The 25,009-nt window shown below is 38.5% G+C and overlaps 1 protein-coding gene across 2 annotated transcripts in view; it reads left to right on the forward strand.

The window, feature by feature from the left end:
* PTPRK (protein tyrosine phosphatase receptor type K) overlaps positions 1-25,009 on the forward strand; it is a 376,839-nt gene that overhangs the window by 268,841 nt on the left and 82,989 nt on the right. For both annotated transcript variants that reach the window (XM_070932720.1, XM_070932721.1), the window contains exons 8-11: positions 6,023-6,325; positions 15,577-15,686; positions 18,248-18,449; positions 24,022-24,127. In XM_070932720.1, coding sequence (XP_070788821.1) covers positions 6,023-6,325; positions 15,577-15,686; positions 18,248-18,449; positions 24,022-24,127 — 721 coding nt within the window. The remainder of the gene's footprint in view (positions 1-6,022; positions 6,326-15,576; positions 15,687-18,247; positions 18,450-24,021; positions 24,128-25,009) is intronic.

The following is a 25,009-nucleotide window of genomic DNA, read 5'->3' on the forward strand; positions in this document are numbered from 1 at the left end:
CTTTGTATAGACCAGAGGTCTTCAAACTTGGCAGCTTTAAGACTTGTGGACTTCAACTCCCAGCTATGCTGGTTGGAGAATTCTGGGAGTTGAAGTCCATAAGTCTTAAAGCTGCCAAGTTTGGGGACTCCTGGTATAGACTGTATATCCTCACTACACCAGACTTGGAAACAAGCTTAGATCTTCTTTCTGAGCCCTTAGTTTATTTGGTTGCCCCACTCAAAAATGATGTGACTGTCTTACAATCAGCAGGCACTTTCATATGCTACACTGAATCATATTGGATAGCCCAAAAATCCTTGGAGATGCTGGTATTTTAAAATAAACTTTATCTTTAATTTTGGAGTTTGGTGCATCTAAGGTTGTTGCTAAACCTATAATCAACTGGATGTGCCATTGGGGAGAAAGAATTTTGACATGCAGAAGAGATGCAATAAACTACTGAATAATTAGGTAGTGCTCTAGGCTTTCAAACATTAATGTCTCGGGGTATAGGAAGTTTGAAAAACATAGCTATGAGTTAAGCATCTCTGCACAGAAGATAATACATTAGCAAAGTATGTTTCTTGAATTTAATTAGAATTTTTGATTGGGGAGTATGTGAAAAAGTAAGTCCCGAAAAGAGGAGAATAATAAAAACAATGCCCTGATAACTTTGAAAAATTTAGCTTGCTTCTTAGCTGGAATTAAATTGTAAGAAGGCTCAGCCAGTGGTCTATAGGGCAGAGGAGCCCTAAAGAGTAATATCTGGGATGGGTTCATTCTCCTCTTCTTTCAGATGAAATTATTCTTAATGAGCTGCAATTAAGGGTTTTGTTTTTTTTTCAGATTTACTAAACAAAATAGCCACCTCTTCTTAAGAAACAGTTATTAGATTACTGTCCATTGAGGCTTTGTGGCTAGAGGTTTTGCAGTGCCCCAGTTTAAAGCAATTGGATCTGATCTCTCAGGACCCTGTTATGGATGTTCTTCAGAGTAGAAAACAAAATTGCACATCAAAGCATCATTTTCAGCAGCAGTGGGACAGCAGGCAGAGTTTTGCCAATGCTAGAAAGAAATAGGGCTGACTTTAATGATCAGAAAATGGTTAGTCTTTGCTAATGATGAATTGATTGATACAAAACTGATTTGTCGGTCCTCTCTCCCCCATTTTCCAGAAGTGGAAAGTGCTTTATATCTTTGGCTACTATGTTTCTGTGGGTCAGGGGCTTCCCATTTTGAAGCCCCACTCCCACTCTCTTCTTCACCCCATTGCTTCCCAAAACTGCCCTTATTTTCAGAGTAAGACACCCTCAAACATTAAACAATGTGACTTAAAAAAAAGAACTTTCAAGACAGAGGGGAGCTTCCCATTTTGACACCCCACCCCCACTCACTTCCCATCTGGCACAGCCCTACTTATCGCCGTCCCTCTCTGACAGCCTACTGGCCTGCCCACCCAGCTCTCCATCCAGCACTCACAGTGAATTGTCCCTCCAGTGAATTTGCAGTATTGAGATGTCCTGCAAAGAGATGGCAGTAGCGAGTTGGCAGCAATGAGTCAACAATGGTGAGAAGGACTTTGCCTGCTGGCTGTATTGAGCTAACGATGTTGAGTTATCATAGAACCCCTCTGAAATGTGCTGCCTCCTTTCTGGGAAGCTATGCGCTACTGACAACATTCCCGGCCCCATGCTTCTCCTTCAGCTGCATACTTCATCTCACCCAGGAGGAGTAGTACCCCAACTGTGAATTTATTGTCTTTCTATTCCACCCAGAGTTGCATTTTTTTTTAACTGTGCAGCTACTCGAATCCATAAAGAAACTAAATAAATATCTTGGGAATATCTCTTCTGAGATTTAATCAGGAAGAAACTTCTTATTTGGCTTTAGCAAGCTACTTTCTTTCATCCGAATGTGTGGGTTCTGCCAATCTGACAATTTCTTCATGGTCACTACACAGTAATACCAAACAGGCTGAAATTTTCTTGTCTCCTCCTATAATTGCTTGCTTAGCCAAATATTCTACAGTGGGGTAAAGGGCAATAAACAATAACAGGCTCTTAAATAAGAACTATTTTCTAACCAAAGGAATTATAATGTGCTTTGTTGGGCTAAACTATGATTGATTACTACTTGATTAGCGTGATCAATTTCTAATCCTGCCTCAGTTTCTAATTTATTAAATAGCACTTGCTGAAAAGTTTTTTTTAACAAAGCAGGTATAGAATATAGGGTGCTAGTAAGGACAAAAAATGGGATATATCCTAGTTAAAAAGGATACAAGGATATTAATACTAATATCAGTTAATAGTAGTATTAATATTAATTAATATTAATGGGTACTAATTAATACCAATATCCTAGTATTAATGAAGGAAAGCGTATTTTAAAAGTTAAAATTATAGAAGGCATAAAGGTATGCCTTTATACAGATTGAGTATGTTTGAGAATCATTTAGGTCACAAGTTATAGAAAAAAAATCCCTTTTAACATTATTTAAATTATGGCTTTGCTAAAGTATGGGGATGCACACACTTTGACTCAGCTGGGGATTCAATTTAGAGGGGAGGGGAGAATAAATCAGATAATACCTCCACGAGAAACCCTTAACCCTAGAATAGGAAGGGTCCTTTGAGTTCTTTTAGGGTCTTTTTTTTTTTTTTTTTTTTTTTGAGAATTACAGTAGTAAAAAAGGCATATGCCTTTTTTTGTCCTACTCATTAGTAATTGGATAATTTTTTTATGCCCGGAAGTGGCTACCAAGAAAATGATGACCTATGCAAAGATAAGTAAATACCTTTCATGTTGCTAATGTTACAATCTGTATCCTATCCCAGATTTTTCAGTTAAAACTTCAAGACATTAAGGTTTTTCTTATTTTAATCTGCATTCCATTTTTGGAACACTTAAGCAATAGCAATAGCACTTAGACTTATATACCACTTCATAGTACTTACAGCCCTCTGTAAATGGTTTACAGAGTCAGCATGTTGCCCCCAACAATCTGGGTCCTCATTTTACCAACCTTGGAAGGCTGGAAAGTTGAGTCAACCGTGAGCCGGTCAGGATTGAACTGCTGGCAGTTGGCAGATTAACCTGCAATACTGTTTTCTAACCACTACGCCACTATGACTTCTTCATTAAGAGAGCTATTTTGGTGATGATAGATAGATAGATAGATAGATAGATAGATAGATAGATAGATAGATAGATAGATGGATGGATGGATGGATGGATGGATGGATGGATGGATGGATGGATGGCTGTCTTCATAAAGTAAATCATCATTAATTCAACTCAAAAGATTGCTGAACAGGAAAGATGTGAACAACATGTTATGAATCTCTGAGCTAAGATCCTTCTAACTTTTGCTCAAATCTGTTGTTTGTTGAATTCAGGAGCCTGGATAGCTATGCAGACAAGGCACTGTAATTTAACACCAGCTGTCTGCAATTAAAGTAAGTTCGAATCTTGCCAGGCTCAAGGTTGACTCAGCCTTTCATCCTTTCTAAGGTGGGTAAATTGAGGACCCAGTTTGTAGGGGCAATAAGCTGACTTTGTATAAAATAAATTTATATAAATTTGTATAAATTTAAATTTAAAAAATATACAAAAGTATGAAGGCTATTGCTTAACGCACTGTAAGCCGCCCTGAGTCTCCCGAGAAGGGCGGCATATAAATCAAATTAAAAAAAATCGAATATCTGAGTTTGAAGGAGTTGATGAAAACAAGATTATTAGTTCTGAGATGTTCATCACTGTTCTCATTTATTATACTGTCTTTTAACCAGAAAAGTAAAAACCAGCACAGATGGGGAAAAATTACCCACAATGGAAGCTGATAATTGAGAGTGGGGGGGGAATCCAAATACATTATAAGTTTTGAATTGTGAAAAATACATTCATCCAGCAATCTCTCTATTGAATCAAAAAATAGAGGCTTGTATTAGCTTGTATGCTTGAACAGATTTAACAGAGCCGCCGCTTGACTTGCTGTTTGCTTAGTTGAAATTTTTAATTTGTTTAATTAGTATCTTAAAAGCCTGTGAAAATTTGTGAATGAATATGCGTGTATGTGTTTGTATATTTTCAAGGACTCATACACAATGAATATTCAAATTATGTCTGAATGTCATCTTGAGTCTGAGATTAGTGCCAAGAAATCATAATTTTACTAATGTAAATAAATGTAGTGGAGTATAGACTTTTAAATGTGGCTCCAGCATGTATACTCATGGTCATGACTCTCATTTTGCAGTCATTTTAATTAAGTCAGACTATAAAGTTAGTCTTGCATGGGGGATAAACACACTGGGGAGATGATGAAATATTGATGGCTACCCATGCAGTAAAACAAGTAACTCTGATGTTTTCTAACAAAATTGAGATCTATGTACATACAATTGGTCAAGCTTGGGTGATAGTGCGTATTTTACCAGTTTAGATATCTTGTTAGTTTATTTGGGGAATCAAGGAAGGGGTCTGATGTTAGCTATTTCAAAGTGATTTTCCATTTTAGTTTTTCAGCTTTTTGCTGTGGCTGAATAGCAAGGGTACCCAAGTCATAAATTTTAATTAATATCTGTATCATTTTGGTTACTGCTAGCTTAGTAGAGCAATTAGTGTAATTAGTAAACAGCATAGCTGGGTGGCATGATAAATCACAGTTAGGAGCACGTTGTCTCTTCACCAGGATGATGTATTATCCAATTTGCTCAAATTTTAATGTGTGCCCGAGGAAATCACAAAATAAAAAAGAAGCATTCCAACAGCTGATGGCAGTCTTTGGTGGCTCTTGGTCAGTCTTCTGTCAATCTTCCCAAATATTCTTAATTAGTCAAAAATGGCTGCTAATTAAACATTTCATTTTTAACACTCGTGGATGTTATGAAGAACGTATACAGAAGGGACAGGAAGAGAATGAAACTTTTGTGACAAGGGAAATTTAAGTTTGCACAATGGCCATCTTCTAGACCCCCACCTACCAGTAAGAGGCATGCAGATCAGATTTTAGTATGTAATAGAAGAACTGCAAAATAAAATGGTCCATGGAAATTATTTATTGTGTGTTCGAATAAAAAAAAACACTACCATCTATTAGAATAGATTTGATAAATACTGTATTCATTATGTTTATCGTCCTCACCATCTCATCCTACTGGTGCGGACCTCAGGGATTGCAGAAGACTCAAGCACTTTGGTAAATAGTGGCCGCAGGTGTGGAACTAAATTATGTGTCTATCACTTTACTGGCCACATGTCTTACCGACAATGGTGTCCGTCTCCATTGCCTTCCCTCCAGGACCTGGGACTGGAACAGACGGCGCACTAACCGCACCCATTCCTGGACTGGGAGGCCTTGCTCACAATCATCCATGCTTTTAGTCACTTCCTATTCGGATTACAGCAATGCACTCTGCATGCAACTGCCCCTGAAGACCAACCAGAAACTGCAGCTGGCTTAGAATACAGCAGCATAAACAGTTTTGGGTGTCCCATGGATCATCCGAGGAATACCACTGCTGTAGGAACTGCACTGGCTTCCAGTTGCTATTTACCTTTTTTTTTCAAGGTGCTTTATGGCCTTTAAAGCCCTACATTGCACAGAGACAGGTTATTTGACACTTCCTAAGGGTATCTGCCCATACCTCTAGGTTAGATAACATGGGTGCACTCCAGGTCCCCTTCCTTGAATGGGACATTGGAGGTGCACCTTGTTGGTGGCCACTCCAGTCCTTTGAACAGCCTCCCACTAGAAATCAGAGGGATCCCTACAGTTTAGCTTTCTGAAGAGCTATTTCTTTCCCCAAGCATTGGGCTAGGGTGGGGAGATTGCACTGTGCCTGGAGTGAAAAGTAAATTTAATTATGTTCTATGGATTGTTGTAAGCCTCCTAAAATGATTGCATGAGATAGGTAGAGATAAATGAGATAACTTGTATAAACAAACAAAAATATTTGAGATTTCATTTTATGCATACATTCTCTGGCCTAATATTTTGTGTGTTGTTAATGTGATGGTGTTATATTCTGTATTTTAGAGCCCATGAGAACACCCAAGACGTTAAAAATTGCCGAAATCCAGGCACGTCGTATTGCTGTGGATTGGGAATCCCTAGGTTACAACATCACTCGCTGCCACACCTTCAATGTTACCATCTGCTACCATTACTTCCGTGGCCATAATGAAAGCAAGGCTGACTGCTTGGACATGGATCCCAAAGCACCACAGCATGTTGTGAATCACCTGCCTCCTTACACAAATGTGAGCCTCAAAATGATTTTGACAAACCCCGAAGGGCGGAAAGAGAGCGAGGAGACCATTATTCAGACGGATGAAGATGGTATGTTCAGCTTTATTCCTTAGCATGGTTGGTTAATGTGATGTGTGGCTCCCCCACCTCTACTTTTCCATATTTCAAATACCTTATGAATTAAAAAGAATGTCATTTGAAGACAATATGTATGTAAATATTGCAATGTAAATATTTGATTCTAGTTTTTAAAAAAATCCTTTCTTTTGAAGTGATGTCATAAAGCACAAAATCACATGACCATACCATATCTACAGTTGTTGTTAAGTAAATCTGTGGTTGTTGACATAATGTCACATGACTGCAGCTTGTGAATTCCTATCATTTTCTGATTGCTTGTTGGAAGCTGGCAATGAAGGTTGCAAATGACAATCATATTCCTGTGGCAGAGGTGAAATCCAGCAGGTTCTGACAGGTTCTAGAGAACCAATAGTGGAAATTTTGAGTAGTTTGGAGAACCGGTAGCAGAAATTTTGAGTAGTTTGGAGAACCGGTAGAACCTGGAGTGGGATAGTAATTGAGATTTTGCAGTCTCCTTCCCCTGCCACGCTCACCAAGCCACGCCCACAAAACTGGTAGTAAAAAAAAATTGGATTTCACCACTGCCCTGCGCAATATTGGGACCATGATAATTGCATGCTGGTTGCTAAACAACCAAATCACAATCACATGACTCCAGGGAAATTGTGAAAGCCACAACTTCAAGGAGCAGTTGTGAGTCTCCTCATTCTGCACTGTTGTAATTTTCAATGGTCACTGAATGCGTGAGTGAGTGTACTTTTATGCTATTCTACTCTCTCAGTAATTATAGCTGCATACACTAAGATTGCTTATAATAATCTTCATTTAATTCTGCTTACAATATAGTTTTATTTATCACATTTGAGGAAAAATAAAGGATGCTTTAAATGTTTACAAAGCTCATTAGTGATTATCTTTATGAATCTTAATTTCTAGCAAATTAAAACAAAATTAAACATTCCTAATTAGATGGAAATGATAATATATGAAAGTAGCGTAATTTCATATAGATGAATTTGTAACTAACTGCATATTCACATTGCAAATATGCATATTAAAATTGTTGTACACATATTTTCACATTATATACCTCTGTGAAACCCAATCGGGATAGCTTATTAACATCAGCAGAGAAGTGCAGTAGAATTGCTTTCTTGGAATAAATTCCAGAAACTTGAACATCAAGGGATTTCAACTAAAGTTAATGTAGTGCCTAGGGAGACAAATCAGGATTTGAAAAGTTGTAAACCAGAAGTAAACTGGTGAAATGCATTGATCATGATTTATAGCAATGTCTGAGTCAGTAAATCTTTGGTATACAACTTCCAGAAGCCCAAACTACCTAGAAATATTAACATAACAGAAAAGAAAGTCAAGCATCTCTAAAATGTAATTTGTCTGACCAGAAACTTATACAATTATTGATAACCCCTGTAATAGTTTGATATGGTATGCAACTAAACTAGAGAAATAGAGAATATGAACAGATGGGCATGTATAATTTGTAAATCTGGGTTGAAATTAAAAGATTTTAAAATAACTTTTAGATGTATTTTAGTGTTTATGATCCATATAGTATATGGCTTTGTGAAGGAACAACCACAGTTTATGAGATTAAAGCAAGCTAGACAACATACTGCCAGTAGTCAGTATTGACTGATAGCTAAGTGCTACATCCTGTGTCAATGCAACAATATGCTAATAATTATCAATTATTTGGGGGGAAAGAAACAAAATGGCCTAATGACTCATGTTCTCTTTAAGACTTTCTCTGGATTTCTGGTTGGCCACCGTGGAAACAAGTTGCTAGAGTTAAATTATTTTGATCTATACCAGCAGGGCTTTTATTCTTAACTGGAATGTCATACTTCAATAAAATTTCCAAATGCAGTGGTTTTATATTAATAATAAAGAACCATAAAAGAATTTCATAATCCCCAGGAAGCACTATTTTACTTTTATTAACTGAAAGTGAGTGACAGTCATTCAACTGGGACAAAATTGACAGTTGTTCTGAGATAAGCCACTGAAATATACTCAGAAACATACTGCCACTTGAGTCTCTTTCAGTTTAGTCCACATATGTCATCATATATAACAGGGGTCCCCAATCCCCAGGTTGTGGCCCATTACTGGGCCATGGCCAGTGGTGGGATTCAGCCAGTTTGCACCACTTCGGGAGAACCGGTTGTTAACTTTTTGAGCAGTTTGACAAACTGGTTGTTGGAAGAAATCATTAGGGCAGGTTGTTAAATTACTTGAATCCCACCACTGGCCATGGCCCATTCAAAACCATGCCACACAAGTGGTGCGTAAGTGCGCGCACACAAAGCTCTACACACACGAGCAGCAGGTACTTGCATTTGCACAGATGGAGCTGTTCTGAGGCGTGCTCACATGCCAGCCACTCACACGGAACTATCCCCTCTCCCTTTCTCACGCTGGAAAGGTTGGGGAGCACTGATATGTAGTGTTTTTAAAATCACTGAATTTCATGGAGGAAGTAACATGCTAATTTCCCAGATCCCAAATTGATCAAAACAAGTAATCAGTAGCAATGGGAAATGATGATCATTGCCCCTCATTCTAACTGATTCCCCTGTTCTTCTATATATGTATGATTGACTTTCAGTGACTTTCTCAGGCAGAGAGCAAGCAGAACATTATTCAGAAATGAAACTAAAACAATGTACTCTTTCCTTGGTTATAGAGGGACATTTGTGTCTGTGTGAGTGAGGGATGATCGAGGATTTGAACTCATTGCATGAATAAGATGCAATTAAAAAGTCTGTCCTTTCCGAAACATCCATGAGCAAAGATTGATTTAAAAAAATTAAAAGCAAGAATAAACTAAGCAATGCAAAACAGAAACAGTTGCTTCAAAACTATATGAACCATTCATTTTGTACACGAGATAAATGGCAGACATGGTTCAAGTCCTTGGATTGTTGATACCTGAGAAGTTTGACAATGGAACATACTTGTTTGTGAACTCTTGTGTTTTTACATAAACATGAATGCATCTGACAATTAATCTCCTGGGTTGTTCATAGCATTTATCCTGCTTATATAGGGTACACTTATTTCACATTGTGCTCACCTAGTTGTCACAGTAAAACTATCAATGCACGATGCAATGAAGGGCTTTGTTTTTCAGCTGGCTTGTCACAGAGTCTGACAGTGATTTCGGCTGAGAGAGAGTGACTGGCCCAAAGATACACAGTTGGCTTCTGTGCCTAAGGGAAGTCCAGAAATGGCTCTCTGTGCACCTAATCCAGCAGTTTAACCATATACTTTTCTAGCTCTTACTTAATCTCCTGGGTACAGGATCAAAATGTCTTTAAAGTTATGTGTCTGTATTCTTCCAATTTCTTTTCTCTTAATGTATTTTGTGGCTGGAGGCTACTTTACATTTACCTATCCACATCTATTATTTATGCCTCACAGTTTATAGTAAACAAAGGTGTATCTACCCTGTACTGTTGTGCTGTTTTCCATCCTTTTAATTTTCACTAGCAAAATATTTGAATGTCAAAAGGTAGAATATGAGCCAGCTGCCAATTCTTTTCCCCATATCTATGTAAAGAAATGGAGAAATATGGGGAAATACATACATGATCTGCAGACGGAGCATTGCCAACCCCAGCTACTTAAAAACCTCTGATTTATATACCTACAAATTTTGTAATACAAATGTGGAACTCCATATATTTGCACACTGGGTTTTCAGATGCTCTTCTGACAGCCTCATACTTTCATCTAGCATACTTCTGTTGAATAATTTGCTGTAGTCGAATCCAGATATATAAAATAATGACTCTTCAATAGACGAGATAGAGAACTGAGGCAGCATTGTCACAGAGGATGCACGAACAACGAGTTTTGTCTGATGGAGACAAAACAAAGCCACCTAATTTGCAGATCTGAGAATTTTATTCAGTTTTATAAAGGCAGAAATAAGCAGTTTAGACATAAGCCAAGCCTCTTTCAGAGGAGTCAAGTTTCATTTTTCACTAGCTTTATTGTTTGTTTGCATTGTTTCCTGGCCATTTTCCTGCCTCCCAGCAGATATCCTGGTGTAGCCAATGCTGACTGGGGAATTTTGGGATTTGAAGTCCATGTGTCTTAAAGTTGCCAAACTTGAGAAACACTGACCTAAAGTAAAAGAACCAAAAAAAAGCATTCCCCATTTCTACACCTGCATTCTCAAAAGAATTCAAAGTAACAATATGAGGTGTGCCTTAAATGTGTGTTCAATATATGTGCATCCCCAACTGTCCCCATTTCCTCATTCTACTCCTATTTATTGGTCTAGGTTTAATGAAGGGGCTACTTGAGTAAGTTCCTAAGTACATCAACAAGGCAATGGAACCAAAGATGTGATTGGGTGTGGAGATGGATCCCAAATGTTAATCTGTATGATAAACAGTTTTTGGTTAACTGCTGGAATCTAGTTTCATTCTCAATGCACGATGATGATTTCCAGTCCTTTGATTTTATACACAATCCCAAAGTTTGCACTGCATTAACAAAAAGCTGTACATTGAAAAGTTCCATTATAGGTAGTCCTTGACCTATCAACAATTGAGCCTGAAATTTCTGTTGCTAAGTGAAGAGATGATAATTCACTGAGTAGTTATTCTCTGGCAAGCAAACCTTTGATTTTCCTATTTTCCATCATCTTCACCATAGCCAAATTCTGGGATAGTTTGTCAGTGTGCCCGCACAATGCTTTTTTCCTTCAGCACTGTTCTTTCAAAAGTTGTGCTATCAGATACTTCTGGGTGTAAAGAGGAAAATTCCCCATGATCCAATGTACAACTACAGGTAGTCGTCAACTTATGACCACAGTTGAGTCCAAAATTTATGTTGTTAAGTGAGACATTGGTTAAGTGAATTTTGCCCCATTTTACAACCTTTCTTGCCACAGTTGTTAAGTGAATCATTGCAGTTGATAAGTTAGTAACCCAGTTATTAAGTGAATCTGGCTTCCCCACCGAATTCGCTTGTGCGAAGGTTGCAAAAGGTGATCACATGAGCTGGAGACACAGCAACAGTCATAAATCTGAACCAGTTGTCAAGCATCTGAATTCTGATCACATGCCCACGCTGCATAGGTTGTAATAGCAATAGCACTTAGATTTATATACTGCTCCATAGTGTTTTATAGCCCTCTCTAAGTGATTTACAGAGTCAGCATATTGCCTCCAACAATCTGGGTCCTCATTTTACTGACCTCAGGAGGATGGAAGGCTGAGTTAATCTTGAGCCTGGTGAGAGTCAAACTGCCAAATTGCAGTCAGCCGGCAGTGAGCAGAGGTAGCCTACAGTGCTTTATTCTAACCACTGTGCCCCCATGGTTTATCTGTAACTGTGATAAACAATCATAAATTACATTTTTCAGTGCCAATGTAACTTTGACCGGTCACTAAACCAACTTTTGTAAGTCGAAGTTGTAAGTTCAAGACTACCTGTACTGTAGAGACCACACAGTCTGCTTGACCCAATTTAGTTGAATATCACTGAAGACAGAATTCAAGGTTTTGCCCACTTAAGAGTGGTGTAAAGAACCTTTCTATAGTTGTGTAATAAATGGTGATCAGTAATGATGTTATATACCAGTCATCTTATTTTTGATAATACAGGTTAGATTTTCTGCTTATAATCAAGGTATACAATTAATAAATCAGAAGTTGGTACAAGTCAATTTTTGTGGTTGGTTACTTCCCAGTTCCAACTTAAAAATACAAGTACTGATTTAAGGTAACTAATGAGCCAACATCTGCAAGGGCCTAAATAAGCCATTAAGGAGGTTTACTTGAGTTCAGGGGCCTTGTTAGTTTGATGTTCTTGGTTCAGGATTTTGTTTTACGTCTTCAAGCATATCCATCACCCCAGCTCTAAAAACCTGGCTTTGGTCCCAGGCCTGGAGCTGATTGTATTAATGTACTATTGCATTTCTGAGGCTCCTGTTTGGTTTGATTTGTGTATTTATAAAATCATTTAATCTGGGCTGTCTGTGTGATTTTATGTTTTCTCTTTTTATGGCTTTTTATGTTTTTTTTTAATAACCACCCAGAGTTCATTGGAATTGGTCAGCTATAATAAATTCAAATAAATAAGTCCTACTTAGCGTCAATTATTCAGGCCATTTTAGATTTTAAAGCCAATCTTACTCTAGGTAGCAGCGTATTATACACAATCTATGATCAACAGCTAGTAGAATTGTCCGGTTTGTTGTAACCATGATACCACATACAGCTTCCAACCAGCTCCTCTGTTACTGATGTTTTTCATCTTAGAATTCTCTCTAATCTTAACATGTCATTTGGAAGTTTTAAAGTTTCCTCCCTTGATGCCAGCTCCATATCTGCTCCTTTGACTATTAACGTGATGTTCTATGAATGGCTAAACGATTTTCTCTTTCTAGCTCCTTATCCGCAAAGCAGAAAGCTATCAGAATTCGTTTGTCTCTTCCAACACTCACTCTTGAATCTGCACAGGTATACAGAGCCATGACTAGTCAGCAACAAGCAGGGGTGACAGCTGGTTTATCACATTGTATTAGCATGATTTGGAAGAAAGGGCAAAGGCCTCTTAAGACTTATTAATTGGATAAATTAAGAAAGTTTATTGGAGAAGTAAGAAGCTGGTCAAGAGCCATGATGCTTAATCCACTTTTATTAATTCCAATTGAAAATGGCAAAAATACTCAGTTAGCACCTGGGGAATATTGGCAAACAATGGTACTAATAACGCTAAAAGATTTCTAAGGCATAGAAAATAATGGAGAAATTTAATTGGGTTAATACAGTACTGCATTTGGTTGCCCTGTATGCAGTGTTTGGAACAGAAGGCTGAGGTAAACAGTGGTTCCTTTTTCTCTTATTCAGTGGACGAAATTTCCCGTTCTTTCCTTTCTGTCCAATACTTCTTTCTCTTTACAGGTAGTTATCATTTAGTGATCACAGTTGGGACCAGCAAGTTGGTCATTAAGCAAAGTGGTTGCTAAGTGAAATTGTGAGTCTGCTTAGGATCTTACTTCGGTTTTCTTTTCCTTTACAAACCTGCGAAAGTTGTAAATGCAAGGAGTAGTTGTAAAGTTATTTTTTCATCACTGTTATAACTACAAACGGCCCCTAAATAAAGCAATAGCTAAACAAAGACTACAGATATGTTCCTCTCTCTCTTGCCTGGTTGCCTGCTGGTGAATGAAAACGCCCTTGTTAGAGCTATGCACTGATCATTATTAGCAAAGTGGTTTTGATTTGAAAAAAAACGGAATCAGGCTCAGGGTCACAGTTCATCCTCTGCTGCACGGGTGTCAAACTCACCGCATCACGTTTCTGTCACGTGAAGTTTTACAATGTTTTTCCCATTCACGGAGCTGGGATGGGCATGGCCTGCACATGATGCATCCAACCCACGGGCCACCAGTTTGACACCCCGCTCTACTGGTTTAAGCCTAGACCTCAGTACAGGTAGTCCTCAATTTACACTTTAGTGACCATTTAGCGATCGTCCAAAGTTACAATGGCACTGAAAAAAGTGGCTTATGACTGTTTTTCATACTTAAGGCTGTTGTACCATCGCCATGGTCATGTGTTCCAGGGTCATGTGTGATCCATTCCCCTTTTGCAATCTTTTGACAAGCAAACTCAATGGGTAAACCAGACTCACTCTACAACTATGTTACTAACTTAACAACTATAGTGATTCATTTAACAACTATGGCAAGAAAGTTTGTAAAAGGGGGCAAACCTCACTGATCAACTGTCTTGCTTAGCAACAGAAATTTGGGGCTCAATTGTCGGTAAATCAAGGACTGCCTGTAATGGAATTTTTTCATTGAATTTGTGACAAATGGTCCAACTCTGAACATAACAGAACTGTATTAATTTACTAGGTATATTGCAATGCAGTTATTGATAAAAAGAAATCTATCACTTGTGTTGTGGTCTGCTGGCGGCCTGCGGAGCTGGCAGCAGAATCAGACAGTAAGGAGGCTGGGGAGGAACATGGGCCAGCCCTGGAGTCTGGGGAAGGCTCGGATGTGGGTTCTGCATTGGAGGCAGAGAGGGGGCCAGGGTCATCTGGGAGTTATGTGCTGCCTCCGGAGCCTCCAGAGTTGGACATCAGCGAGGCAGAGGAATAGGGGGAACCTGTTCCTAGTACGTGCATGCGCTGAGCTGCCAGAAGGCAGGAACAGTTAAAACAAAAGGGATGACTCGGGATTAGGACTTGGAGATGATTGGCCCCTCCCATAAAACATAAAGGGGGAGCAAAGGCACGTGAGCCTTTGCAGAAAGCAACTTTGTTCGTTCTGGTCGGTTTAAATTCTGAAGCTCCGTTTTGACTCTGTGCTCCGTGTGGCCTTGCAAAGCTAATTGCCAATTAGGTCTTTGGCAGCGTGTCAAGGGAGATTTGAATTGTGGTAAAGAGAAACAAATGGCGTTCCCATAGAAAAAAAAAGAAGACCTGCAGGAGATCAGCAAGAGCCATAGTATAGCCCAGAAGGACTGTCAAGGCACATCAGCTGTGATCTGCTGTAATATTTTTGTCAGCTTTGTGAGGCAAAGAACAGCAGTCTGAGATAGATTTATGGATGAATGTATTTCACAAAAGATGAGAGTTTGAAATTTCATCTGTGTACCTATGATAGCTTTACATTGTGAATTTATTTTTAATTTATCAAATTACATTGGGTGCCTAAGGGGCAACTTATTTATACTTTCACACAATCTGAAATAAACCCGACACCAGTAATGGACTTCCTGCCATTTCTTAATGCTGCAGGCATATTGCATAATATTTTCTGTTATCCACTAACTTTTTTTTTCTTTTATAAAATTGCTACATGTTTTGAAAACCTGTAGGAAATGTTATATGTGAATTTGTGTGCCTTAGATTAAAGCACGTGAAAAAAATAATTTAAAAAGCTATCTGAATGTAGATGTAGGTTTTTAAATAAAAGCACATTGTTGCCCACCTCAATGTTTTTGAATGTACAGTTCTTCTGAGATTATCTAGTGATAATCGCAAAGAGTTGTGAATTGTTTGATAGATGTCCTATAGAATTGAAATACAGAATAATTTAAAATTTATTTATTTTCTTGGCTGTTATTTCAGTAACAATATCTCATACATATACAAATATATTTAATGTAGTATTCAGCAGCCACAGGTAAGTTAAATTAGGAGCATGCAGAATATAAACAAATGAATTATAATATTGTATGTTATTAATGTTATTTTTGCAGTGCCTGGTCCCGTACCTACAAAATCATTAAAAGGAACTCCCTTTGAAGACAAGATCTTCTTAAATTGGAAAGAACCAATGGACCCAAATGGTATCATCACGCAATATGAGGTAGTAATAACATTTATTTATTTATTCTATATCTATAAAAGAGCCACAGTGGCGCAGTGGTTTAATGCAATACTGCAGGCTGCTTCTGCTGACCGCCGGCTTCCTGCAATTTGGGAGTTCGAATCTCATCAGCCAAAGGTTGACCCATCCTTCCAAGGTTGGTAAAATGAGGACCCAGATTGTTGGGGCTAATATGCTGACTCTGTAAACCGCTTAGAGAGGGCTGTAAAGCCCCGTGAAATGATATATAAGTGTAAGTTCTATTGCTATTGTTATTTTCATTTATCATATTTCTACCCTGCCATCTCACCTAAATGGCTCTGAGCATTTACAACAAACATAATATAAAACATAAATAAGAACAAAGTTAAAATTAAAAGGAGGTAAAAGAATTGACATTTTTGCTTAATTGGGCAAAGAACACATGGGTTTATTTGTGGAAAACGAAAGAAAAATAAACCACAGATGGCATTTTTATCTAGAGTCTGAAAACAGGTTATGAGATCCCCAAGGCTTTTTTCTTTCTTTTTTGCTATCATCAGGCTCTTAATAGATCATCTGCTTAATCAGAATGGATTATTATATTGTGTATATTGGTTTAGAATATATCCCTGATCAAATGCACTCTAAATATTCTGAATTGATGCCAGGATATCAGAAAAACAATGTAAAATTGTAGAAATGAAAAAAGGGGGCTAAGAAAAAGAAGGGGGCCTCTTCTTTTCAGTCTATTTCTGGTAAATGAGCTGTTACTTCATAGAGTCCCTGGCTGCCTCTGCCCACTGATAAACCTGCAGCTGAACAACATATGACAGAAACCATTTCCGTGCTGTTAAAAGTCTTTAAAAACAAACAGCATTTTAGAGCATATCTACTCATATAGGGACATGTGCAGTCTCTTTATTAAATTTATATGCCACCCATCTTATTGTCAAGTGACTCAATTTATGTTACATTGGGGCACAAAGAATGGAAGAGAATTGTGTTATGATGTATTCTTGCCTCTATATCAGGGGTGTCAAACTCAAGGCCCGCGGGCCGGATCCAGCCTGCGAGGTGCTTAGATCTGGCCCATGGGGCTGGCCTGGAAATATCAAAGAACTAGCCCGCAGTGCCTCTGCCAGCCCAAATGGTGTGCGGGGGGGCGTGCCTCCCCCCCCATGGTCCATTTTCGACCTCCACAGTCTCCTGCAGCTCTCTGCCGGATGAAAATGGGCCACAATCTTGCCCGCAGGCCTTGAGTTTGACACTCATGCCAGAAAGTAAATCTCCCTTTGTCTGGAATAGCTGTTTTGTATGCAAAGGGGAAAAAAATGCATCTTGAGCCTGTGTCAAATGGCCACCATGGCCACACCCACCATGGCCACATCCCACCTCAACCCCCAACCCTCCCAAGGTCAAATACAACCCTGATGTAGCCCTTAATGAAACTGAGTTTGACACACCTGCTCTACATGAATGTATTAAACCGTATAAAAGTATCAGGGCCACAAATATTGTCCATTTTTTAATTTAAGCAACAGCATATCACTGTCAACACACCACGCATCTCACCGAATGATAAATCAGTTAATTAATCCTTAAATTAGCATATACTGCTAATGATCTTTTGTTTCAGTCACAGAGCGGATAGAACTTTTAGAATAAAAATGAAAAATACAAGCTAAAATTGCATAATAATAAAGTCTTGTTTTTGCCAATACATTGCCAGCAAGCTTGTAATAAATGATAAAATCTAGGATTTAAATATGCAACTTTGATTTAGATCTGGTAGCATTAATATATAGCCTTCAAAAATCATAATTTAATGGAACTCTGTCCAATGAAGGCTACAGATAATATATGTGAGAATTATTAATAGATATGAGACATTTTCTAGACTTCAAGGTTTTCTCTCCTGGAAACTTGAAATGCAAATACTGATTTTTTTTAAAAAAAAATCATATATTTGATGAATGAGCCCTTGAGGAATGAAGGGGGAAAATAATTTGGTATCCAATTTATTATATATCTGTCATTTTTTAGAAATAGGCAGTCTTGTCAATACCACATTTCTTGTTAAAACAAACTAAATATCTATTGGAGGTGCTTTAATGCTTCAATCATCTATTCCAATGATTTAGTTTTTGTTGTGTTTTAATGGGTACTTTTTTTAATTGCTGGTTCTTCAATAAAAACTTACAGGAAGAGTTCAGTGTATACATTGTATATTCAGTATAAACACTTGAATAAGCAAACATCACACAGCTTCCGTAACTGTAAGTTTATAAGAAAGTAGGGGAGAAAAAATGTGGTAATGTGCTACAAAATAAACAAACAAACAAACCTGTTTAGCATTGTACAAATCACTACTGTTTGCATAATTTGTGACCCACCAGTCATATTTTGTAGTCGTAAGGATCAGTAACACTATACTTGTATTTCACAACAGGAATTCAAAGAAAATGGGAAATTCAAAGACTAAGATGAAACATTATTTTTTTTAAAAAAAACAAAAAACTGGAAACTAATGTATTAACCAGGGTTGGAGTTTCACTAAACCTCTGACATAATTTCCACAGGTCAGTTACACTAGCATACGATCCTTTGATCCTGCAGTTCCAGTGGCTGGGCCACCTCAAACAGTGTCAAAATTATGGAACAGTACACACCATGTTTTCCCCTATCTACATCCTGGAACTACCTATCAGTTTTATATAAGGGCCAGCACTGTCAAAGGTTTTGGACCGGCTACAGCCATCAATGTGACTACCAATATTTCAGGTAAGGGCAAACATGGAAAAGTTACTAAATTTATCATATTAAATCTCCTTTCTTTTTGTTGAAACCAATGCTATTTCCATATAAGGAAGACATGGATGACATAGTGGCTACAAGCATGATATAGTAAGTGGGTAATGATAAATAGGCAGCAAGAAAGATATGTGTATTTATGGATGTGCACATTTAAATCAGTGAAGGTATAGATTGTTTTAAGATTCATACTGAATTATCAAGATTGTCATGAAATTTTGCAAATGGTTGTCCAAAATCTACTATGCAGTTACATGTACTTAATTTTGCTATGTTACATATTAGAATGCACCCCCGTGTTCTTTACATTGAAGGAATTGTGGGAATTGGTGCTAAATTCCCCAAAACTAACCTGGTTTGATTTGCTTAGTTTTTATAATAATAATAGTAACTTTATTGTCATTGTACGTGTATACACAGTATACCCATACAATGAAATTCACTTAACACCCAAAGACTAGATCCAACACACATAACAATCCCCAAACACCCCCCCACCCACCACAAATTCCCCACCCCTAAAGCACCTAAACACAACAGACCAAGTAATGCTGTCCAACAGCTCACTGATGGTGGCCCTTTAGTTCATTGTTGAGTGCAATTATAGCTCTGGAATAAAAACTATTCAGAAAACGTGTGGTCTGAGTTTTAATTGTTCTGTATCTTCTGCCAGAAGGCAACAGTCCAAAAAGATTGTAAGCAGGATGGGAAAAGTCTCTGAGAATGTTATGCAACTTCCTCAAACAGCGAGATTCGAAGATGTCGTCCAGGGCTGGTAGCTGGAGCCCAATGATATTTTGGCAGTTTTAATGATTCTCTGTAAAGCTTTTCTGTCCGCTATAGAGCTGCTCCCATACCATGCAAGAATGCTGTCAGGACACTCTCAATCATGCTGCGATAGTAGGATAGAAGTAGATGCTGAGATAGATTTATCTTCCTGAGTATTCTCAGGAAGTACAGCCTCTTCTGTGCCTTCTTCACATTTAACTAATTTAGATGGCCCCCATCTGATGAAAGTGACTCTGGGCGGTATACAAAGATTAAAATACAGAACAAAACAAAAATCTCCCAAATTCACCAGTTCATGAAAATAACCATTAAATTATTATGAATTAAATATTCAAAAAACAATTTTATGGATAAATGGAACTGATAGTTCTCCAATTTTGGGAAGATTCACTATTTTAATCATTTATTTACCATCCTGCAGTCTGCTAGCAATCTTTGAGAACAAATAAAATAAACTTGTCTTGCATGTACAGATACTCTTCTGGTAATTGGGACCAGCAACTTTGTCATTAAGTAATACAGTCATAAATTGAGATGTCACATGATGTAACTTATGATGGTAATGGCAGCAGTCCAATAGGTTGTCGTTAGGCAAATCCCATGCCATTCGCTGCACCCTATGGTCACATGATGTTGTGGCCCATCAGCTGCCAGCAGAGCCTGACATCCAGGGTTGCTATGATGGGGCAGGATGGGGTGAAACTGATGAAGGGGAATGTCGGAACCATAGTGACGGAAGCAATGGAGCACTGGTGATGGGTGTAGAGAAGACTGCAGCGGTGATGGAGGCAGCACTGGGGCTCAGCTGTGAAGCGGGAAGGTGTGGTGACACGAGGAAAACCGCCAGCAGGGATCAGAAGCTCCAAGTGACAACCAGCTGTTCCGGCCCGATAATCAGTTCCTTGTTCTGAGTCAAGGAACGGCTGGGTGGAGCATGACTGACGATGGGGCGAGGCCAGCCGGAGGGAGGGAAAGGGCATGGCTCACCTTGATAAAGTGTGCTGGGAGGTAGAAGCTCCCAGCATTGACTTTGCATCTTTACAGACTGCTATTTTGCTGCTGCTAGAACTCAACCTGTGCCAGAATCCGACTGAATAAAGCCAGTTAGCCTACAAGCATGTGGCATTTTCATACTGGTTTAGGTCCGGAGCTCGACCACTGACGTGCAGAGTCAGATGAGGAGGAAGTGGAGGGAGAGGCTGGACCAGCTTCGGAGTCTTTGGAAGGCTCTGATAAGGAAACAGCATCAGAGGCAGAGAGCCAGGGCCTTCTGTCCTCCCCCAGGTAGAGAGGCAGCTGACTTCGGGGCCTGAGCTGAATGAGGGGGAGGAACAGATGGAGCCCATCCCAGATGTGCATATGCACAGAGAGGAAAAGAGAGTTGAGCAAAAGAAAGCAATAAACTCGCTCTCAGGGAGAGGCAGATGCAGATGATAGCCAGCCCCTCCTTGGCTGGAAAATAAATAGGAGGGGTGTGGGAGTGGCCAATTGTTACAGACAACTATTCGTTTCTAGTATACAGCAAGCAATTTGGATTTCTTCAATAAACCCAGATTTGTTGGGACTAATTTGATTTGATTTTTTTGTTTATCCCTGTGAATAAAAGACTGTTACTGCCCTGTTACAAAAAGGGGGTTGTTTTACTCACGAGTCTTATCACTCCTTGCAAAGGCTGGGTCAGAACACAAGATTGCCATTTGCAGCCTCCTGCTGCCTCTTGGCTTGTTAGAAGGCAGTGAAAGTTGCAAATGACAATCATGCAACCATTGAGATCATGTGATTGCAGAGACACTGCAATGGCTCCGGCCACAAGGGCCCATTTTAAGTCTCCAATCCAGAAGGACTTTCTATATACAAAATTGCTACAAATAAAAGATGGTCTTACAGCTTATTATTAGTTTAGTGATAGATTCTGGGCCTCTTCTTTGATGTTACCTGGAGTGATTAGAAGTGAATACCAGGATAGAGCAAAATGAACATGGGACTGATGGTCCTTGACTTACAACCACAATTGGGAACGGAATTTCTGTCATGAAGTGATGCAGTTGCTTAGTGACCACAATCCCAGCACTCCCGGTTGCCTTCAATAACCAAGAATAGTGGGTTGTTAAGCAGAGGTGTCCCAGGTAAGAGCACAGGGCAGCCACAAAGAAGTGGGTGGGGCGACATAGGCTGTGCATAAATTGAGGGGGCTGCAATGAAATGTGGTGCAAACCTGCAGCCACTCCTGGAAGCCTTAGCCAATTCAGCCTGGTCCAGCAATACGACCCACAGCTACCATGCACCAGAAAGCTTCAGTCATCCCACCAGGCCAAGCAAGCCCTTACAACTACAGGGGCACTGCAACTATGCCCCACCTCTCTCCCCCACAACTCACCTATGCCTTTTTGGCAGCCTTGCACAGTGGCACTCATTTGGGCATGTTCTTCTACTGCCCTGTAGCAGATTTTAGAGCTACCAATTTAATTTGTCCATATCTTTAAAATACCAACCTATGGAAGAACATGAAATTCTTTTTTTAAAGTTTTTTTTTTTAATTCTGCTAATTTACTATAACTTGATCTTCTCATAGAAGAATACTCTGGTTTCTAGATTAGAGAATTTCTTGATACCAACATCCAGATATCAAAAAGCAGCTGGATACAACAAATAAGGGGTTTTTTTCCTCCCCCTTTTGTCTTGCTGCCAAATGTTCTCAATTAAACAGTTTGTGTTCTGTGACTCCCTGAGAAAGTCTCCTGCTTTTCTTTTTGTTCCCCGCCAAAGACTGAGTTTGTCTTGACAACAATAAATTAGCAGCTTGAATGGTGGTTCGGAGAAACTGAACCAATATTGGGCTGGTTCCCTCTGGTGAATGAAAACAAAAGACAGGAGAGCTCAGACAGGTTTTCTTTCATATACAATTTAAGTGAATGATCTTATTTAGAACCATAAGAAATATTAAAACACATAAAATATCTCTGCATAAGATGCTCTGTAATGAGGTCATTTCTCTCCGAGTAACTTCATTTCCATCAAAATCTTTAACATATTAATTATCAATAAATTCAAATTGATTTAAACTGTTCTCAGGAGAAATAGTTACTTTTTCTTTAAAGTGTGACGTGCTCTTACCTAGTGAGAGAGAGAAAGAGAAAAACTATTTCATTTTTTAAAAACTACTTTAAATTACACTCCAAGGCTTTTAAAATTACAAGCATTTTCATAGTAAATGGATTCTCTGGGACCACTAATGCAGTATTTCTCAACATTGACAACTTATAACCACATTTAAGTGTACATTATTACAACAAGTCCTACCCACTCCCTTTTTAGTACAAAAAAAAATCTCTAAATAGAATAAAGCTAACGTGATGTTCAGGGCATATAGTCTGAGGAAGAGATTATTTTTAAAGTCTGGATATACAGTAGTTTAGAAAATCCTCTTGAGACTGTAGTAAGATTTTCAGCCATGTTAACAATGTTGACAACTTACTGTGCTGTTGTCACAATTCGTGACAAGGCCTACAAAGTAGTAATAATTTCAGTTGAATGGTTGAAGATTTGATTGGCTCCTGAATGGTCTACTTTATCTTCATATGTAACCCAAATGAATTAGATGCCCCTCCAAAATACACCACATTCTGCTACAGTTTTCATATATCCTGTTTTCCAAACAACCACATTTCATTGTATGAGCACATTTCTTGCTCAGCTCAAAATAATCCTACATAAAATCTGGACAGAATATAAAGCTAAAGGTTTCCCCTGACAGTCATATTGGACTTTAGGGGACGGTGCTCATCTCTGTTTCCTACCTGAGGAAGCCAGCATTGTCCAAATATCGTTCTGTGGTCATGTGGCCAGCATGACTATACACTAAGGTGCACGGAGTGCTGTTACTTTCCCACTAAAGTGGTACCTATTTATCTACTTGCATTTACATGCTTTTGAACTGCTAGGTTGGCAGGAGCTGGAACAAGGAGGTGGAGGGAGAGACTGGGCCAGCTGGGACAAGTTATGGAAGTGCACTCCCTGGTACTGTCCACCTTCTGGTCGACAAGCCCAGCATTTTAACTGCTTAGCCACCACGCCCCATGGGATAGAAGAGTGTAAAACAAAAATGAGAGATTGTTGTAGTATTCATGCCAATTTTTTATAAGTCCTATGATATAAATCTAGATGATGATATTATTTCCCAAGGATGAAGAGGTCATGAGCGCAGTTTCAGTGATTAATTTATATTGCTGTAAGGCATTACTAGTTCTTTTGTCTAATATTAACTATTAGTGCTATTTTCTGTCCTGACCAGCTTCAAAGTTAGTTTTAAATTATAGCTACTGAAATTTTAATTGTATTCGCTGCCCTGATTGAAAAATAGAATGAAAAAATGTGGATAGCGGGGAGTGTTATATCCTTGGGTGGGCCACAGCAAATTCTGATTGTATGAAGCATCATAAAAGAAATCCAGTGATTCCATAATAGTTCCTCACACAAGAAATTAGAGATAATTCAAAGAAATATCAATATTCTTACATTTAATAAGCTTAGAAAATTTGAAAATCCTAATCAGTATTACAGTTTTTCAGTGTCATGACTAAATATATTTTTAACTTAAACCCCATGCTACATATTACTAGGATTTGCAATTTGATCACCAGTTTACAAAATGGTCATCAAGTAATTTTTGACTGTGAAAAGCTGCTGGAAAACCTACAAAAGCTGCATATTTTTAAACTACGATATCCTTTTTTTGTTGTTGTTGTTGATCCAGCTCCCACATTACCAGATTATGAAGGTATTGATGCCTTTCTCAATGAAACAGCCACAACCATAACTGTACTTCTGAGACCAGCACAAGCCAAAGGAGCGCCTATCAGGTAAAAATGGAAAATCCATGAAAATCCTCATGTAAAAAAATGGAGGGGGGGAATTGAATCAGCAGCTGGCAACCTTTTGAGAGTTGTGTGGTCACACATACACGTGCATACACACATTTGACAACCAAAGAGTAGAGTGGACAAGGAGATATTACCATGGCATCGTGCAAATGGGATGGGATATTTCTACTTTTGAGTTGGTTTCCATGTTTTGTTTTGTTTTATTTTGCTTTGCTGTTTGGGTATGCCATCCCTGTAGCTAAGACCTTAACACATTTTTTAAAAAAAATAATCCTACCAAAAGATTGCACAACTTATCCCCTTATCAAAAGATGTTAATTCAATGAAAGAATTATCTGAAGTCTCTGTGATGTAACTGTCTTGCCCTTTGTTAACTGTTTTAGTGTTTATTCTATGTGATTTTAAAAAGGCTTTATTCCAATATAGTAGGCCTTACTTCAGTGGCCACAGGCACAATATTGAGTTGCATGAGACTATATAATTTAGATAGATTTCTGTCATTTCTATTCTTGATTTAAGATAGAAATTATGCACTGTAAAAGTCAGCCTGTCCTGTATAAATGTGCCATTGTCTTTCTTACCTGCTCCTTGCACATGGCCCTTGAAGCAGATGTTTGATAATCCAAATCAAAATTGCAGGTTCTGTCAATCATTTCTTAAGATGCAACATGCTGCGGTAGTCACAGTTCTAATCATGGCAGAATCGTGTCTTGCCTGCCAAGTGTTATATCGTAATCTGTAGTGTTTTATGGCCTCCTGAAGCTGTAAGCCAAACAGCAGATCTGAAATACAAAGGAAGACTGGATGAATCAGTGTTTACAATGAAATATAAAGCTATTTCTTACCAAGCTGGAAATCCTA

The sequence above is a fragment of the Pituophis catenifer genome, unplaced genomic scaffold (assembly GCF_029215685.1).
Source record: "Pituophis catenifer annectens isolate HBS135680 unplaced genomic scaffold, rPitCat1.0.hap2 SCAF_1, whole genome shotgun sequence".
Classification (NCBI taxonomy): Eukaryota; Metazoa; Chordata; class Lepidosauria; order Squamata; family Colubridae; genus Pituophis; species Pituophis catenifer.